The 21,140-nt window shown below is 40.9% G+C and overlaps 1 protein-coding gene across 1 annotated transcript; it reads right to left on the bottom strand.

The window, feature by feature from the left end:
• Window positions 1–1,842: 1,842 nt before the first annotated feature.
• neurog2 (neurogenin 2) lies at window positions 1,843–5,148 on the bottom strand. Its single transcript, XM_002934243.5, has 2 exons — window positions 4,668–5,148; window positions 1,843–3,999 (listed from the first exon to the last, which is right to left on the bottom strand). Exon 2 carries the CDS (start codon window positions 3,996–3,998, stop codon window positions 3,357–3,359), a length of 642 nt encoding a protein of 213 aa, XP_002934289.2. The 5' UTR covers window position 3,999; window positions 4,668–5,148; the 3' UTR covers window positions 1,843–3,356.
• Window positions 5,149–21,140: the final 15,992 nt, after the last annotated feature.

A 21,140-nucleotide genomic window follows, 5' to 3' on the forward strand; every position in this document is an offset into this window, starting at 1 on the left:
AGCCTCTTTATTAGCCTGTGTTAGTAGGACACAGTAGGATATTTTTGAGTGTGAAGGAAAGTATTTAAGCACATAGCTGACACCATGGGTACATATTATTTATTTTGTGCTTATACATAATTGTGAGGGTTGCCATGGTGTTTGCCTTTGCAGAGTTAAGCTGGCCAAATATTATAAGATCTGCTTGTTTGGTGATCTTTCACTGATATACACACCTATGGTGTGTGATATTGGGGTGATCCGGTCTTCTGGCCCTAGGGTCAAATGACTGGACCACAACAACAGGGATATAGGCTCAATGAGCCAATGCAGTCCTTAATCCAATGGGAAAATCAAACCTGGCCAATTGAACATCTAGCAGATTTTTAGCCAGATATCAGTTGGGTAGGAGTGTCGGAGGGCTCCATACACAGGCAGATAAGCTGCTGAAACAGTCTAAAATGGGCTGGATTGAACAGGTGAACAGCCACCTTTCCCTGCTAATGTATATATTAAATACCTGGTGCTGGGCTAGTCTGGCTTTCTCCCAATCAATATAAATGCCACTGGGTCCTTCCATGCCTCTGTTGCTATCTTCTCGCATTAAAATACGTTTACATGTTATGTATTTATGTGTATATAATAATGAATATTGAGATTTATTTCGACAATACATTTTGGGAAAAATAACTTTTAGACCAACAAAGTCCCATATCTCTTAGCATGCAAAGTTTCAGAGTATTTTACTGGTTGCCTGACCAATCAATATCAATTGTATCAAATGCAATCCCTATAGATAAAGCTTTGGTCAGTTAACCCCTGCTTTTCCATGTCATACAATGCCGAAACAGAGGCGTAAGCATGTAAGAGTCCATGTACATTGAATTACTAATATATGGATTTATTTAGCTCTGTGTCTTTCTCAATATTTTTAAGTACCATGCCCTCATGTGGCACTATATATGCAATGTATAATTGGAGATAATGTTTATGAACAAGGTGTTGTTTCGTTTAAAGTCACAGGTGTAGATTTGAACTTTATGGTATTCAAAGAAAGAAGAATGCTGGTCACATGGTGCTTAATCACCTGTCACTGCTTCCTGTACAAAAGCATTGGAAACCCTCTGCCTTTGGCAGACCCTGGGGGCGACAAGGCAGACACTTCTCCCAAATACATGCTTTGGCGTTTCTGAGAGGTGACCTCCAGTCATGGCCAATGTCTGTCAATGTCAGAGGGTTCCCTGGGCTTTTGTATGAGAAGTGGGGACAGGTTATTAAAGGGGATCTAAACCGAACCATAAAGCTGCCCCTCTGCACCCGTTATAGAAGTTTTAAAATTATGAATTATTTGATTAAAATGGAGTCTATGGGAAATGGGATTTCTGTAATTCAGAGCTTTCTGGATAACGGGTTTCCAGATAAGGGATCCTATACCTGTACTGTTGTTTTATTACATGGGGCAAATAAATGTAAGCAGAACCATGTATTCAGTAATTTGATGACCATTGTATTAACACCATTGACTCTGTATATGTGTACTAGCTATTAGTTACCAGCACATGGGGGGGGGGGTCACCTTTCTCACTTATAAGGCACTGTCACACACTTATATAGGAAATGCCATTGATTTGACTGTATAATTGTAAAACAGATTTCATGTTAACTGAAATGTATATTGAGTACTGCTCTTACACTTCTTTTCTATTAGATAAAGGCAAAGTCACAGCAAGTTTTTTTTACTGTGTATGCGTATGATTTTGTCTTTTGTGGTACACTTCACCATTTGGTTTAAAACTGAAGAATTAAGAGGAACAAATAAAAACATATTTTATAATAAGGTAATAAAAGGGGAACACAAGCAGCTTTTAGGAAATTATATACTTTAATAATAATTAGAACAAGATCAACATGTCTTGCTGTAAATACAAATGTAAAATAAAATCTTTCAAATATACAAAAAATACACATTTTTTTCATGACATTGTTATTTAAAATAAATAAAAGGGAACATGTGTTTCTGTTCACAGAGGCGCTCCTGGTCTGGTAATTTCTATTTAATCTGCTGGAAGAATGGAGGGGTTCCTCATGGGGTAAAGGCTGGTATAAATAATGCATGAAGGTATCCTCCCTTCTGATTTCTCCCCTTTCGTCACGTTCTCTTTCATTTTTCCTCCCCGTTTGATAAAGAGTCCAGCCCAAATTTTCACGCTTTCTTTCAGTCTGTACAAAAGGCTACAAATTATACAATGACTTCTAACCTGGCTCTCTAGCAAACACACATTTTTTGTTCATATAAATCATTTGGGACAGATGGAAATGGGCACAGAGAAAGGCAACACAAAGGGTATTGTGGCAAATCTGGGAAGGAGAAAAAGTGCACATCAGAGAGGAAGTTTGGTTTGACAGTAAAATTCCCACAGCCGCCATGCAGCAATGGGAACAGTGCAGATGTCAGTGGTCCGTAATGTTGGCTCATAACCACATGCTAATATGACATTTGCCCTTAAGAAAAATGGAAGCTTCCTTTCTTCCACTACATATTTATATAAGTCATCATTCTATGCTCTCTGACAAAGTATTCCCTAGCCCTGATAACTCGCTCTAGAAGGTTGCCCAATCTCAGTCAAGTCCCCTCTCAAACATTATAAATAAGGCAGTCTATATATATATATATATTTATTTATTTATCTGCTGGTATATATTTAACCCTCTATATCCACTAAGTGAGCCATAAGTCTATCAATATGTAAGGAATCACCATGGAAAAGGTATCTACTAACCTCAGTGTTTCACATTAACTAGCAGGATGCTCTGTACAAGGTGGGTTCCCAATCTCTACTAACACCGTGTACGTCCAGCCTACACCTCTCCAACAAATGTTAAATTACATTACCCAGCAGCCCCTGATACCAGGAAGGTGGTAACTAGTTTAACAGGTGTAGATCTGTACTTGCTTAATATATTTTTTCATTTCACACTAATAAAAATAACAGACACAGCAATGTATCCCACCCTAAAGTGGCCCTGCCATGGGCACAACTATAGGGGGAACATACGCTGTAGGCACCAGAAACCCAGCAGGCACAGGCCACACACTTCTCTCCCTTCACAGTCAGCAGCAGAACCCACAGAGTGCAATGTGGTCACAGCAGTGGCCATTGCAGGATTATATTATTGCACTATATGGGCTCACGCTGGGAAAGCAGGGTCAGAGGATATTATGGGGCCCAGGAAAATAATTGTTTGCTCTGGGGCCCCACTGAGGTAAACCTGATATTTAACCCCTGCTATGCTTGTCCCTGATGGCTAGAATTGTAAGCAAGAACTCAAGTGGAATTTATACTCTGAATTCTAGAATCCAACATAGTTCTCTGAGTTCAAATGAAAGCCCCACTGGCAGGCATGAAGGGGTTCATTCGATGCTCAGCAGGTTGCCAGTACTCCAGCATGTCTGAGGTGGAGCTGGCAGGGCTGGCCGGGGAGAAGGAGCCACAAGAGGAAGAGGGGGAAGAGCTGCAGCTCCAGGATGGGCTCTGGGATGGAGAGGAGTCCTGCACCGACATGGGTGATAGGGTGGAAGCAGAAGATCCGTGTTCTGCCAGGCGCAAAGTCTCGCTAAGAGCCCAGATGTAGTTGTATGCAAAGCGCAAGGTCTCTATCTTGGTGAGCTTGGCATCTTCGGGTAATGATGGCAGTACTTCCCTCAGGGAATCGAGCGCCGAGTTTAGGTGATGCATGCGATTTCTTTCCCGGTTGTTGGCTTTAATGCGCCGGGTCTTCTTCACCTTCAACACGGTCTCTCCGTTCTTGGTGCGGGGTCGGCTCCTTCTAGATGGCGGGCTGTTCTCTTGCTCCTGTGCCTGCAGGTGCATTAGCGCTGGGCTTGTCGGGCTCAGGAGTTGCTCGTCGTCGGAGCTGCACGTCTGTGCCGGGGACATGTGGGAGGAAGACACGGAGCAGGGGGAGGCAGAGGTCAGTTCCTCCTCTTCATCGCGGTACTCGCACTTCAGCAGCACCATCCTAGGGAGCGGGAATAGACAGGCAATGGTTAGCGCCTTGTAGCGCAATGTCGCACTCAGTACATTAACTACTGACCAGCACTAACATCAAGTCTGCACAAACCACATTCCCCTGCCCCAGCCTATACTATCCCTACCCCAGCCCATAGTATCCCTGCCCCAGCCTATACTATCCCTACCCCAGCCCATAGTATCCCTGCCCCAGCCCATACTACCCCTGCCCCAGCCCATACTACCCCTGCCCCAGCCCATACTACCCCTGCCCCAGCCCATACTACCCCTGCCCCAGCCCATACTACCCCTGCCCCAGCCCATACTACCCCTGCCCCAGCCCATACTACCCCTGCCCCAGCCCATACTACCCCTGCCCCAGCCCATAGTACCCCTGCCCCAGCCCATACTACCCCTGCCCCAGCCCATACTACCCCTGCCCCAGCCCATACTACCCCTGCCCCAGCCCATAGTATCCCTGCCCCAGCCCATACTACCCCTGCCCCAGCCCATACTACCCCTGCCCCAGCCCATACTACCCCTGCCCCAGCCCATACTACCCCTGCCCCAGCCCATACTACCCCTGCCCCAGCCCATACTACCCCTGCCCTATGCACTATCGCACTATAGGCACTAAGCCGGCAGTTGCAGTGGGAGCGAATGGAAGTGGAGCCTTACTTTTTGCCCTGGCTGTTGGCTCCTGAAGCAGGTGAGTGGGGTTCCAGCGCTGTTGGCTGTAGGGATATTCTCTTAGTCCCGTAGTACGAGGGGGATTCCCGGCTTTACTTGTGTCTCAGGAGTCTTTCGCACAGTAGGAGTCGGTGTGGGTGCGACTGGCAGCCCGTCGCACAGTGTGTATGAGTGGAAGTGCGTTCTGACACGCGTCCTGCTCTCCAGCTCAAGTGATGCGGCTTGCGATTCAGTGGCTGTACGTCTGGCACACGACCCTCCTAAAACCCCTTATATAGCCCCAACAAAACAATCAAAGCTACCCGAGGGCACAGCACCCCTCCCCAGCTTATTCTTTTCATTATCATCATTCATATTATTCCTTCTCCCCCCCAAGAGCTGATAGCTCCTGTCCTCCCCACCGTCTCCTCCTCAGCCCCCTCCTTGCCCGCTTATTGCAGTTGGCTCAGTTCTGCACAGTGACTTCCAGGCCCTCGGCTTCCCGCAAGCTGATTGGCTGCCCCGCTCGGCTGAAGCGTGCCGCTCATGTTATGAATGTATCGGGGGAGTGTCTCAGCCAATGGGGGAGCTCGGCCAGCAGGGCAGGGGGTCCGGCTAGCCACGCGTTCCCTTTCAGTAGCCCATGAACCCTGCGGAGGGGGAGGATGGGGGCTGCTACTGTAGAGCGGCTACTGTGTGCAAATATGCGCCTTGCTCTCCACACGCAAACACTTCCCAGTGGAGATTCCAGGGACTGCGCAGCCATTATCCCTACAGCCTGCCACTCACCTGTCATAGGGCTGCAACTCTGGTACTTACTGCGGGGAAACACCAAGCAAGGGCAAACTCACCCACAGAACAACTCCACTACATGCCCCGAATGTGGGGGAACCCTGGAACATGGAAATTCAAGGGTTCGACACTGTTCTGTGTCTTTTACACCCAGCAATTGCGCACAGATGTCATTTAACGCTGGGCACCCGAAATAGTTCAATAACCGCAGTTTTAGTCGCAATTCCGTGTGATTTGTAAAGATTTGCAATTGCGGGTGTTTTAATGTATTGGATGCAATTGCGCCTAATGCAAGTCTGAACACAGGATTCTGGAATTATGGGGAAAACTGCATCATGTGTAAAAAAAACAAGGAATTGTATCTGAAAATGCCCTTTGCACACTCTACTGCCATCCTCAATGAGCCCTAAGTAGTGATGAGCGAATCTGTCTCATTTAACTTTTGTGAAAAATTAGCGAAACTACCGAAAAATTAGCGAAACAGCAAAAAATTTGCAAGACGCGGCTGTCGCTCGACTACTCCGACACAGCCGTGCCCAATTTGATGTGACTGTGCCCATTTTGCCTTCATTTTCAGGCATAGGGGATGACATTGACAGGTTTATTGAACTTTAGTAAATAGACACCATGTATGTATGTATGGTTAGAAAATGTTTTCACTGGGGTTGGAGATGGTTATTATTTTTTTTTGTTAGGAATCAGGCAGTCTTAGCGATATTTATTAAATCATTAAAGCATTAATTCCTAAAAAAAATTCTCTCAAATTTTTTTATTATTGTGTAGTTAACAAATACACATAAATGGTTATTATTCATAAAAATATCATTTTTCTTTATTTTCTGAACCAAATATACACACTGTTCTGTTATCTAGTCCACAGCAGGAGTTATCCTGGTGGGCCAGTCCAACGTTCATCTTTGGATTCTTCTTTCTTGATTTTAATCCAATTTCAGTGCCTGTGTTCACTTTTATTCTCTCTTATCTATTTCTCAGCTGATTTTTTTTTTTTTTTTAAACTTTGTTTTTTTATTTTGCATCATCGTACATATCAGTTACAATTTTGTTATCGTTTTTGTCTTACATTTTTCTCAGCTGATTTATTAGACAGGTGTTACCTCTCCTACTCGGATGTTAGGTTTGCCTTTCTTTGGTTTCTTAATTTTATCCGCTTTATGGTTTGCAGCTGACTGTTCTTCTATAACAAGAGTTTCAACAGTTTTTGTCTTATTCTTCATCTCAGCAGCTTTCTTTGCCATAGAACGCCTGTACCAGTGCGTCAGGCACAATATGGCACACTTTGTAAAGATCCACACTAATACTTTTCCAAACAAGAAGAAGAGCACTTGGTATATATACAATGGTATTTTGTACAAGCAAATAGCTAAATTGAAATCTTCATCTTCTTCAGGGTAGTCAGATACTACCTCTAGCTTTCTTTCATCTCTTAGCTGTGCCTCTGAAACATACATTTAAACCAGTTCAGTAACCGTTTCCATAGAATATTATTATTTTTAACAATAAGTTGGTTTCATATAGTGGACATACAGAATAACATATAAAGCAATCAATAACTGATACAAGAGGTGAAGAGAGCCCTGCCCAAAAGAGCTTACAATCTACAAGATGCCACAATTCTATCATTCTAACATGTTCTGCAACTGTTCCTATTGCCACCATCTCCCACAAGCAAATGCTTGCCCAGATACAGTTAAACTCCAATGTAATGGTACCCTGATAAAATGTAGCAATATGTAAACAGATGTTTTAGGTCACAGTGATAAAATGTCTGACCTCTCACCATAAGACTTAATATAATGAGAAATACATATCTCCATATGCAACTCCAAATTTCCCATACACTTTTGACATAAAAGATGAGCTATATTTCTAATTAAACTAAATTTAGCCCATAGTGTAAAAAGTGTCCCTCACAACTCAATGTGTACATTTCCCAAGAAACACAAAATTGTTATATTACCTGTTTTGCTCCAATGATCTTTCTTCTTTTTCCTGTGAATATAGAAAAAGGTAAACATTGAAAGTGATTCCACAGTAACATATGTCAGCTAATCAGAGGATTAAGCATTGTGATTGGCTGAACTCTGATTAATGGCTGTTATAAAAGAATTATATCTGTACTCACCACAAATCGTAGCACATGAATGTGCCTGCCCATAACATAAGAATAAACACTAACATTGTCACGCCAACAAATGTTAGAAATTTTGATTTGGTTTTCAAAACTGTATAAGGAAAAAAAACAATTTTAGTTCCATTATATTATTTAATTTTATTTTTAATAACTTTTTTGAAAATAGTAATGAAATATGATACCTACTTTCATACCAATAGGCAGCTATTGTGTTAGGCAAAGGAGTGGCCAGAATATCTGTATAAGATGACAATTAAAACAAAGGGTTATTAAAATACTTTATATGGACATTTACTCACATATTCTTAAATATATAGTTAAAAATCAATTCCTGTTATCCCTTTTTAACCATTAAACCATTAAGATCTTAGTATGACAAAAATATTTGATCTGTATGAAACTCCCACTTCTGGCATTTCTCTATTCATTATCTGTTAGTTAAAAATACATTTCATACTCACCATCTTTATTGGGCGGTGGTGAACTCGTAAGTTTGTAAATTTCTATAAAAAAAAATGTTATATTAATTAACAGACTGCTTTAAACAAGCGTATTAGTAGATACATAAAGGCACATAGGTCAGCATGGATTTTCTCTATCTGTACTGAGGCACAAAACTTTGTTAAAAGCTACTAAATTAATTCATGTATGTGCTCCTTTTAGTATTATATAGGGACGTTTTCTGCTTCACTTACTGCAGCTTTTCTGGGCAGAAGGTAAATATCACAAAAGGAAATTGCTTTCCTTTAGCTCAGTGATCCCCAACCAGTGGCTCAAGAGCAACATGTTGCTCTCCAACGCCTATGATGTTGCTCCAAGTGGCCTCAAAGTTGGTGCCCATTTTTGAATTTCCAACTTGGAGGCGTAGAGACCACGCGTACTGCTCAACAGAGCCTATAAAAATCTGCCAGCCCACATACGGCTACTAATTAACCAATCTGAGTCCTTATTGGTCACCTACTAGGAAAGGTTTTGTGCTAGTGTTGCTCCCCAGCTTTTTTTTCACTGAAATGTTGCTCACTTGTAAAAAAAGGTTGGGGATCCCTGCTTTAGCTGCTGTAAAGTCACACCAAATAAAAAAAATCTTGATAGTTCCCCCTTTTTGTGATAATTTTAATTTTCGATTGAGCACTGTGTAACATGGCAACAAAATGGTAATTTAGAAAAAAACTAAATTACCAATAAAACCAAAAAGGTCTTAACTTGACAAAAATATTGGATCCCTGGGAAACTCGCCACTTCTAGCAACCCCTGGTTTATCATTTATAAATTAGAAATAAAAAAGTTTCATACTCACTAATATGCGACGTTGTAGTAATTTCTGTAAGAAATGAAAACATTATATTAATTTTCAGACTTTATTCACAGGACTTTGTTGAAAGTTATTCATAAAGTAATTCATGTATGTGCTCCCTTTATACAGGCTATTTACTGTGGTAATGGTAATACAGTGTATTCTACTAGGCCTGTGCAACATGGAAGCATTAATGAATTTCAGGTATCACTTTTACCCATAGAACCATTAAGGCCTTAGCTGCCCCCATTCTGCACCCCCCCCCCCCCCCCCGCGAAGGTTTAAACTCCCATATGGAAAACTGAGGGGAGGTCTCCATTGCTCCGTATGGGAGCAAAATTTTAAAATTTTGCTGCAGCGGGACGGCATGCCGCCCCTAAGTTTGTGCCGCCCTAGGCCCGGGCCTGCTAGCATCTCCTGGTTTAGGAGAACCAATAAAATACATTTCACACTCACCATTTTTTTTTGCAGGTCGTCTTGTAACAGCTGTAAAAAATAAAAAAAGTTATATTACTTTACATGGCATTTAGTCAATTTGAGCTTTTCAAGTTCTTCAAATTTTGTTGAGCTTTGTGACCCATTAAATATTACGTGAAAATGATAAATTTGAGGTATTTGCATTTTTTTACACTTTTATTCACATCTTTCTAATCATATTTTTAAATAAATAAGTAGGGATGTATGACTATTCATAAATATGCCCCTAAGTGCGGATTATATGTGGGGGATAGAGCTCTAAAATATAAAGCAAACCATTCTGACTAAAGTCTTCTGGTGTTTGATTTATATAGGCCTTAAAAGTGTTAGCCTCTTTAAATTGCATAAAAATGTAATTTATTTCATTATATCCTACCTTTCTTTCTGTTAGTAGGAAATCCATAATCCAGATTTAAATTAAAGATTAATAACAAAAAAAATAGCAGAAATCGTATATACATGTTTGTATCTAACAGATCTCTGAGTTAATGAGTGTTTGTGTTGCTGTGTGCTTATCTTAGGCAGTGATATTACAAGGCATTGTGACATCACAGCTGATATGCTTAGGTTTCTATGGAAACAGTTAGAAGCCTTTTCCGAGGCAGTGACATCACAGAATACTGTGGCACATATGGCACTTCCTCATTCCTCAGTATAAATGTATTAGTTTAAAAGTCTGTTAGTTTAAATGTCTCTAGTTGTGTTGAAAAACCCAACATACTGTTCTTCCACTTCAGCTTAGTCTTCCGCTTTTTCTTCTTCTTCTTAGCGCCCCCCATTTTCTAAACGTTACTCCTCCTACAGTTTTAGGGGTACAATACCCAAACTCCCCACACTTCTTCGCCCTATAGTGGAGCAGGTTGTTTGTCCTTTTCTACTTTTTGTGGCGCCGCTCCAAACACCCCAATGTTTCCATTGACTTTGACAGGGAAGATTTTCAAACTGCTGCCACTCTTTCAGCTTTGAAGCTACACCCCCCAAACTTGAATAACATAATAATGGAGTCACCCCGAATGAAACAGCGACATTTGTTGGATGACCCCAAAGTGGGAGGGGCCAACAACAGCCAGTTTCACCCATTGATTTTTATGGGGAAATTGAAACTACTGCCAAACTTACAGCTATGAGGCTACACCCCCCAAACTTGAATCTCATAGTCATGGGGTCAGCCTGAATGAAAATAGGATGATTGTTGGATGCCCAAAAGTGGGCGGAGCTGTGAACAGCCAATCAGATTAACTATTAACCTATTGACTTGCACAGTTTGTCACTGGGTGACTATGTTCCAAGTTTAGAAAAGTGGGTGGGGCCAACAACAGCCAATCAAATTTCACTTTTAGACTTCATATGTTTAAATTTAAACTGCTGCCATTCTTTAAATATTAATACTAAGGTCCCCAAACTTTGCATAGCTAGTCACCAGGTAACTGCGGTTCAGAGTTAGAAAAAGTGGGAGGAGCCACCAACAACCAATCAGATTTTAACTATTAATTTTTAATGGGGAAATTCAACCTGCTGCCATTCTCACAGTATTAACACCAGGGTCACTAGGGGACTTCATTTTTAGGTTTTAAAAAGTGGGTTGAGCCACCAACAGCCAATCAGACTCCTTTATTGAATGTTTTTGGTTTAAATTTAAAATGCTGCTTTTCTCAGACTATTTATGTCAGGGTTCCCAGTCAGTCAGTCACTGGCTGACTACATATTCAGGGTTAGAACAAGTGGGTGGAGCCACCAACAGCCAGTTCATTTCCACCCATTACATTTCATTGGTTTATATTTAAACTGATGCCATTATTTATTAATTCCAGGGTTGTTAAACTTTCCAAAGTTAGTCACTGGGTATTTGCCATTCAAAGTTGGGGGAAAGTGGGCGGAGCCACCAACAGTCAATCACATCATTTCACCTATTTACTTTCAATGGTGAAGTGTAAAATGCTGTCAGTCCCCAAACTTTGCAAAGCTGGTCACTGGGGGACTGCAGTTCAAAAATAGGAAAAGTGGGTTGGGCCACTATCAGCCAATCAGATTTCATCCATTGAATTTATGCCAGGGTGCCCACTGTTTGTCACTGGGTGACTTCGACTCAAGGTTAGAAAAAGTGGGTGAAGCCACCAACCACCAATCACAATTTACCTACTGACTTTTATTGGTTTAAATTTAAACTGCTGCCGTTCTTTAACTATTAATCCTAGGGCCCCTAAACTTTGCAGAGTTAGTCACTGGGTAACTGCAGTTCCAATTTAATGCATAAAACTACCAGGACACATGGCAGAAAAAAAGCAAGGCCAATTTTTATATGACTGATTTCAATGAACATAATAGATGCAAAAAATAGGGCATTTCATAAAACAGCGTCCTGAAGTGAAATTCCTCCACTCTCCTTTTATATGGTATTTTTAAAGCCATATTTATCAAAAGGTGAACTTTTACTCCTTGATAAATACTTTTTTAAAAATCCCATAGAAATGAATAGAAAGTGGCAAGATTTCACTCTAGGGGACTGTGACGAGATCTAACTTCACTCTTTCATAAGTATACCCCTATGTATCAATAATAACAAAAGGGTATCAGCCTGAAATGTACATGCTGTTTCATGTCAGTAGTACAGTACAGCTATGGAACCATTATCTAGAATTCTTGGGACCTGGGGTTTTCCGGATGAGGGGACTTTCCATAATTTGGATCTTCATAACTTAAGTCTGTTTTGGATTGTTTTAATTATATCTTAGTTGGGATCAAGTACTTGGCACACATTTGTTATTATGCTCAGTACTAATCTTAAATTACTTATATAGGTCAGTCAATGTAGGACTGGCCAGAAGGGATGACTTTGACGTAGTTGGCCAGCTTGAAGTATATTGCAATGTACGGACAAACAATCCCTCTTTTTGGGGTGGGGAGAGAAGGCATTTCTTAGTAGCTGAATGAACAGAAATGTCCTAATGTCCTATTTCTACATATTGATAATGGGTGAGTGACGAGGATTTTTTGCGGTTGTTTATACACATTTGTTATTACAAAGTAAAAGGAAATCATTCATAAAATGTAAAATTATTTGATCAAAATAAAATCTATGGCAGATGACCTTTCTGGGTAACGGATTTCCAGATAACCAATTCCATACCTGTATATATACATATTATGATCATTAAAGAAGTATAATTCACATGATTTGGAATGCAGGTCCTTTGCTTGTACATTACACACATATATACAGTATATACATTTTTTTTATCACATGGTATAATAATAGAATAATGCTATTTTACTACATACACCCTTATATATAGTGATTGTATTTGTTCCATAAACATTCTTTTCCATAATCTGTATCGCAAATAATGAGGCACAGTTTCAATGGTTTTCCTGTTTGAAATGTCTAGTCACATTTTAATACTGCAGGTTAATATTTTTTTAGTTACCTGTCTGATTTTGCATGCAGCTAAACTGGCATTTATTAGCTATTGATACAATTGGTTTACAGGTGTACCAACTTTTATTTTTTAGAATGATTTGTCTTCTGAGAGCACTGATTTATTAGCATCTATAGATGATATTTCAATTATATTTCCTACTGTTACCCACATTTTTTAAGGGGGGTGATTTACTAACAACAGTTTTTTTTTTTTTTTTTTAAATGAATCAATATTTTTTGTATTTTTGTATAAATTAATAGAAAAGTACATGTTTAAAAAAATCACAAATTGAAAGAAAACTGAAAAATTACTTAAACGTTTTTGCTTGTTGCAGGTAGGATGTGAGGTAAGGTTGAGGTGGAGGTTGACAGTCACAAGCCACAATGGAACCAGTTTTTACTCCCTCTCTACTTTTTTAACTTTTTCCCAACATGATTGAAGATATAAGGGTTATGTAATAAAAGGCACTAAGTTTGCCCAGGAGCAGTAACCCATAACAACCAATCAGCAGGTAGCATTTACTGGTCACCTGTCTAAAAGCAAACATATGATATTCCCACCTAGGGCCAAATGTTCAAATTAAAATGGCAGGCACAAGCGCTGTTGGACCGAAGGTAAATCAAACCTGCCCAATCAAGATCTGGCCAATTTTAGGGCAGACATCTGTTGGATAAGCCCTTTGAGGATGCCCATACACGGGCAGATAAGCTGCCGGAGCGGTCTAAAGGACTCGAATCGGCAGCATAAATCTGCCAGTGTAAGTTTAGTCTGTGTCCACCCAAACAGTGGATTTTGGGGTAAAACTGCATACTTTTGTGTTTGCATGGTATAATCTGCACATGTGCTTGTCAGTGCACTTAAATGTAGGAGTGGATCCACCTGGTGTAAGGGGCACAGAAGAACGACCCTCAGTCTGGCTGAACCCTGCACCTAGCACTGGGTTGGAAATCCAGCAAAGCAGGTTTGTCGTTACTGAGTGCTATAGGCAGGTAGTAAGCACGGGGCTCTGCTGTGGCCTACGTCCCCCAGCCCATAATGAATAGAGCACTGTCGAATGCAAGCGTACCTTCAACTGGTACAGTTGCAAGAAACTTTTACATGTACATTGTATACTTCTGCTGAATATTACTAATGACGATCTTGAGCTTCTTTAACAGTTATGGTTTCTTCTGCTGCGCCTGTTGCTCCTGTGTGAGTCAGTTTAACTTGCATAGGGAGCAGTGGAGAGAGGATACACTAAAGTTTTCTGCGCATCTGGTCACCATTGCTTTATATGCCAGGAAATTTTCAGTGTGGCTTGGGCCTCGCCACAAATCCGGGCCCGTTAGTAACAAAGGGAAGATCATACTTACCAAACCATACATATCAAACCATAGGATGTATGGTGGCCTTCAGCCTTAATCAGCCTAGGTGCTGCCTAAACTGGCCATTTGGCCAGATCACAAAACAACAGAGGGTCAGTTACGACCCCCAGCACAGTTGTGTCTGTCCTTCCAGCCTCCTGTTCTGAATCAAACCCTGGAGCTACCATCACTTCCAGACCAAGGGGAACTTATGGGTTTTCTGAGCGCCCGTGTCAATGGGCACAAAGTACACCACTCGGATGACAAACACCAAAAATTACATCAACTGGACTCCAACATGCAATTTGCAACAAAGTGCAAGCAAAATTGTGTTACATTTGACACACTAACCTTAATTATGTCAACACCCCCTGGCATGCTCAACAACACTAAGATTCTGGGACTGCACTTTGCTCTCTGCACTTGTGTGAATGACTCCTAGGATCTTTTTCCAATATGGACATTAGTGGGCAAATTGTTATCATTTGACTACAGCAGCCATTGTTGAGGGTTTATCCCCCTGCAGAATATGGCTGCCCCATCACTCTTTTCTTTGTCATTTCCTCTTTTTCTGCCATTGTCTCAGCTGGGTTCCTTCCCCCCCCCACCCCTTTTCACATGGCTTTCTTTTTGTTATGCTCCTCTTTTCCTGATCAGTTAATTGCCTAACCAACTTTCAACTACATACTCTACTGACCTGGCACTCTTCTTGCTTAGCTATTTTGCCTTTTCCCTAACTTTATTTCTGATACTGAAAAAAAATGTTTGGCTGCATGATAAAATACACAATGCACATACAGGTGTGGGATCCGTATTTTGGAAACCTGTTACCAAGTTCCGAATTATGGGAAGGCCATCTCGCATAGACTCCATTTTACTATAATAATTTAAAGATTTTTAGAATGATTTCCTTTTTTTCTGTAATAATAAAACAGTACCTTGTACTTGATCCCAACTAAGATATAATTATTCCTTATGGAAGGCAAAGCAATCCCAATGGGTTTATTTAATGATTTCCAGTAGATTCAAGGTATGGAGATCCAAATTACAGAAAGACCCCTTATCTGGAAAACCCCAGGTCCCATACCTGTATTTCAATGCATATGTCAGAATTATTCATCACTTAAATGCAAAAAAATGTCATGAACAACCACAAAGGAAACAGAGCTTAGTGATGCCATTTGTACCTGAGCTTACAAATAATAAAATATAATGTTCCTCCTACACTGAAATTCATCTCTCAGATCCATGACTAAACAGTTTCATAATGCACACAGTAAATCCTGACACTGGGATTTCCCTGGCATGTTATTTCTGGCCACAGGCATCTCTGAAGGTTGGCCCAACCAACCAGGTTGCATATTAAGCAGTTTGTGTGCAGCCTGACAGTGATACTTTAGCCATACTGTCTCTGTGGATAGGGTTTGAGCCCATTTCACTGCAATGTGTAGCTTACACATCAGATGCCCTATAGTTACACCATCAGATATGGTTTGTTAAACCCATCTAAATAAACCATTAAATCTAGAGGTAGCCATACACGAGTCCATCAGATACTCTCTGTGACTCACAGCTTAAACAGATGGAGAGCATATGAAGGTCCATGTCTTTCTGTCTTTCTATTATTCAGACAGTTCCATCCAAGTTGCAGTTCCTCTTCTATTTCTCACCTGTTAATGCATCATGCTTTCATCGGCTTACACCAATACCAATAATTTAACAACACTTTACACAATATAATTAGTATATGCATGGCCTGGCTAGCTCACAGATGTCAATCGGGATATTAAAGGAAATACCCATCTGCATCTGGGCAGGCCCAATCCACCTCCAACCACAACCTTGATACTCCCAGCCACACCATCTGATTGTGCTCTCTAGTCTGGCTGCTTCTGTGGATTTTGGGTGCAACTTCTATGCATTTCAGTGGCTGTGTAAGCAATGGATTGGGGTGCTTGGGTGATGTATCAGGTGTTTGTATTGACAGATACATTAGACAGCTTTAAGATAGGGTTAGATGGCTTTTTTAGCAACAATACAGGGTTAATTAAATTAACACAGTTGAGCCAGGGAATGGCCCAGTTGCCATTTTGGGGTCAGGAAGAATTTTTTTTCCCCCTTGCTGAGGCAAATTGGAGAGACCTTAGATGGAGTTTTTAGCCTCTCACACAATCAGCTAGCAGTTAGGCAGGTTTCATATAGACATAATAGGTTGAACTACAGCAATTTAACAGCTTGGTACAGTAACATACTCTTGTTCAAACAAATTTAGAACAGTGTTAAATTGTGGTTCCCCTGTGAAGCCTAGAAAACAGGGCTTACAGGGCAGTTGTGTTTAAAATGCACAGCACATTCAGCAGTGAAATAGTGTCACCACTGTCCATTGCATGAACTGTCTGCAGAGGTCAAACTGTTCAACTCCGACCCTTTTGTAGGGAAATCCTGCTTTACATCCACAGAAAAAAAAGCACAAAACCAGGCAAGGATCAAAAAACTCAGCAGACAATGGCATGGGCTCGTCCCACCAGCATTTCTGCAAGAAAGGGAATTATGTAAGTGGCAGAGAAAGGCCTTTGTTTGGCTGAACTTTGCAGGGACCCAGAAGTTTAGGTTAGGTGTGTTTATAGCCGTTTGTTGCACGGCAAGAGACGGACCCCACAAGTGGCAAGCTCGGATGGCAACAAACAATTCCTCTTTTTCCTGTAGGTCAACTGGAAAGAAATATAAAGGCCCATCGCCTTCTTGTAAAAGTTAGAGAATAAAAAAAAGGAAAGAAAAGAGAGAGTGAAGTGATTTATGTCCTACTGTTATGGGTGTCGCAGCACTTACTTCCCCTATAGGAAAAGACAATCTATTTCTTAACTCAGAACCACTTCTCATTCACTGTGCAAAATACAGAAATATTACATTTTGCAGTATTTGGAGTTTATACCATAAGTTAAGGACAAGGAAAGAGTAATTCACAGGGGGGTTTACCAGTTTGTTAGGCATCCCCCAGTGAATAGATTTGCTTACGTTTTCCCTACTTTTCCTCTGAATGCCACACCACTATATATGATGATTAACATACACCCTACAAGATAGGAAATGTAACGTTTAGGGTGATTGCACACTAGATTAGTTGGCCACGGTAAATCTGTGCTACTGTGGGCGACTATTTGGCAATAATGTAAATCACTGGTGGGGAAACAGTAGCATAAGCATTCTATGTATGGGGGTAATCCAGTGAAGCAAGCTTTTCTTGTTGTTTTCTTATTATCATTAGCAAATCCTTGCTCCTTAGTTAAGTGTATTTTGATAAGTAAAATAAATAAAAACCTTGGGCCTACATAGCAATTTGGGGTGCCTCTCACAAGAGTGCAGCATCATAGGGTATAGACTTCATCCACCCCCCAACTTGTGCATCTGAATGATATGCAAGTTAAGGAGGAGAATGCCTGTGTGTCTCCCTCCTACCCCTTGAATACAGAGCTGGAGAATGCTGAAATGGAACGCAAATACCACTTTATTTAGGCAGATTGTGCCTATATTTTTGCACCCTGCCTTTCTGTTCATAAATGAGCACTATTGTACAGGAGGAAGAAACAAATACTTCATTTGCAATTACATGTACAGCTGCAATTACATATTTCTATTTAAAATCACCTAAACATTTTTTCACCTGTGTATATCGGAAATAATCATATATTATAAAAAACACATGGGTACAATTCCCCTTTAATGTCACACTGTGTAAATATTAAAGAGTAAAAACATTGCAGAGACCACAGGTTTTCTAGTGGGAGGTTCTGGGAGGATGTGAAATACTGCAGCTTCATTAACCCCATGTATAAAAGAGATTTAATAGGTGCAGGCTGGCTAAGAGAGTGGCCACTTAAGAACTTAAGTCCCCAACTTTGCTTTACTCCCCACGACACAATAGGTACTACCTTTTGTCTCATTTAACAGTCTACGAAATGTTTCAACCCAACTCCATGGCTACAAGAAAATAAATTTCAGCATAGTGGCCAAAGGAGGCATGGCTTGGATTGCTCTGCCTCCCACACACTCTAGTTTTGCAGTAGAACAATCAGAAATAACCCCAGAAGTGCAGTCATTGAGATCAAGAAGGGCAGGGAGAATGTGCGTTATTTTTTGTCCCCTCTTATTCTACAAAGACACATAGAAAAGAACAGCCTATTGTGCTGCAGCTCTTGCCTGCTAAAAGGGACGCTGGCCCATCTAGGCAAAAGTGCGAGAATAAGAGCACTAATCGCTGGTACAGCAGACAAATACGATTACCAGCTCGGAGCCCTGAGTCAGAAAGTCTCATAGACTTTAAGATGTTAATCCCCGGCATAATCCTTCCTTTGGCGTGTAGGAATAGTGCAGCCACAAGAGTTGTTTTGTTATTTATATTGGCGTTTAATAAAACTCAGCCAGTGCTGAATAGACTGCCCACTCTCCAATGGTAATTAATTCCCCATTTCAGTGACCCAATTGTGCTGAGATAGAGGAGTGGGAGAGTCGTGGTGCTCCAGTCCCCCTTTGTGTTCTTACACTGCTCTCGTGCTCCGACAGCTATGGGAACTCATTCTTTTGATGTCATTCAAGAAGTTTTCCTTGGGCATCTCCTAAACTTCAAGGATGCTTTTCTTTTCACGGCCTCATTGAAAAGCTTGTGCTAGCTCGGCCACCTCTGTTGCATTTAATGATTTGGCTGAAAGCCTCTTGGGGTCTAAGCAAGGCAGCAAGAGGGAGGGAGGACACTAGGCAGCTATCCAAGTTAGGCTACTCAGCCCTGCACACAAACACACATTACATTTGCCTTGTTTAGATTCATATCAGAGGAGCACTGGCACTGTACTGGGACTGTAGGCCAACTATATAATATTGATTAATATAATGATTACAGTTTAGAAAAGTGTTGTCCTTGGATGATCATTCCAATCCTTCCCTGTTCTGCAGGCGACAGAAAGAAGTTTACAACTTATATTGATTTGCTTGTTTTGTTATGGAAATGGGAAGCAAAGTAATGACATTAGCTGAGGGGGCATTGTTAGAGCGGAGCTTCTGCGGAATGTGCAGCCAGGCTCAGCAGCCACAGCACAATGCTTAAGCTGATTTGTGTAAGACTAAGCGCTTTCCACACAGATGTACTGAGCACGACACAATGTAGAAGTCATTTTATGTTAGTATCACTTTAAATGTTGGAACTGGTTAAAGAGAAACTATATGGTGTTTCTTCATTTATTAGTCTCAAGTTTCCTAATGCAAAGCATGGAAACTTGGGGTAAACACAAAATAGTTTTTGCGCAGTTGTATTGAAACATTTAAGCTTGAGCCACCATACTGCATTAGCAAATGAAGCAACAATCTTTATGACCACCACAGAGTGCTATTAGGCTGAATCTGTGCTATTAAACCAGTGGTTCTGGATGTACAGTTGGGCACAGGGGCATTAAGGAGTCATTTGCATGTCTCTGCCTGTAATACCATAAGTGAAGGTCAAAGCCTTTTATTTTTGGTTTTAAGGCAGAGGGCTCTAGGTGCTTGTCTTGCATTTGAGAAGGGCTCTCGGGCTGCTTTTAGCCTCTCTCTCCCTAACCAATAGTTCTTTTCTCTTATTGCAACAAACTTGTATGGTACCGCCCAGTGATTCTAGTCACTTACCTCCTAACCAGGACTGGCACTCCTCTTTTCTTAATTCTCAAACAATTCAATACATAGGTAATTTACTTGCAAGAGGCACTGTTTTCTTCATCTCCCTGGCATCACCTGTGTGTACAGAAACCAGTTATGTTCTGCACTGCAGGTGCGCTCAGCCATGCCTGCCAGGCGATGTGTTTGCAAGTAAAGGACCTGGGAAGTGCACTTTTGGAAAAAGACAAGTGCCAACAGCCCCCTGTGAAGTATGATAGATCTAGTAGATCTATGATATGCAGAGTAGGATAGTTCTATGTCCAATTATATCATTCTTTGGCACAACAATGAGCAAAGTGTTTCCAGCTCAAACCTAGTGAAAACCTATTACAGATATGGGATCCCTCATCCAGAAACCCATAATCCCCAAAGCTCTGAATTACAGGAAGGCCATCTCCCATACAGTTTTTTTCATGTAAATAATTCTGATTTTAAAAATGATTCCCTTTTTCTCAATAATAATTAAACAATGCTACTGCAACCTGGCCCAAGGCTGAGAAGAGAGCCCAGTCTCATCCTGCTGTGGCCCCTAAGCTGATGTCAGGGGGTGGGCTCCATAAACACTATTCCACCAATGATGAGGCTAGCTTTCTGGAGCCCAGCCACAGTGCACAAATTAAACGTTATGTGTGCTACACCTGGGCAATCATAGCCCATACCAAACCACACCCAACCACACCCTAAGTATTGGCCGGCATGTGGGTCTGCGTTATGTTAATTCTTTCTTGTGAAGTTTTTAATAAAAACACATAAAAACCCTAAGTAGTGGCCCAAACCCACTGGTTATGGGCTGGCCCACACAGCACTAGTAGGCACCCAAAATTGGGACCACATGCAGTTTATAGTGGGTCCACATAATCCCCTTTGAAACAGAAATATTTCCTTTTCCGATACCTAAATAGTAATAAAAAGTAGATTGGTAAATAATTCTATCCTCAATCTTGGATCCTGTGGAGGTATCCCTGAATTAATCTGGGTCTCATTAAAATATAAATTAAGAAACCCTAAACTGAATATCTGTTCAGTCAGTCTAGCAATGTGCATCAAAGTAGTAAACATTTCTGCTTTCAACCTTTATAAACAAAAGTATTATTTCCTTTATTTATATATAACACTGACATATTCTGCAGCGCTATTTGTGTTTAGTTTGCCTTTAGAATACAAGAATAATGGAACACATCCCTAGATGCCATTAACAGAATAGAATAGAAAACAATTAGGATATCAGCCTTGTAGCCTCTCTTACAACAGGAGGATTCCCCATATCTCCGGACATACTGACAGCCTGAATCAAACTGTCTAAAATGCAGAGTTAACCATATG

This window comes from Xenopus tropicalis, chromosome 1, assembly GCF_000004195.4.
Source record: "Xenopus tropicalis strain Nigerian chromosome 1, UCB_Xtro_10.0, whole genome shotgun sequence".
NCBI lineage: Eukaryota > Metazoa > Chordata > Amphibia > Anura > Pipidae > Xenopus > Xenopus tropicalis.

Coding starts and splice junctions, on each gene's coding strand:
- neurog2 (XM_002934243.5), bottom strand. CDS start 3,998: ATGGTGCTGCTGAAGTGCGAGTACCGCGATGAAGAGGAGGAACTGACC.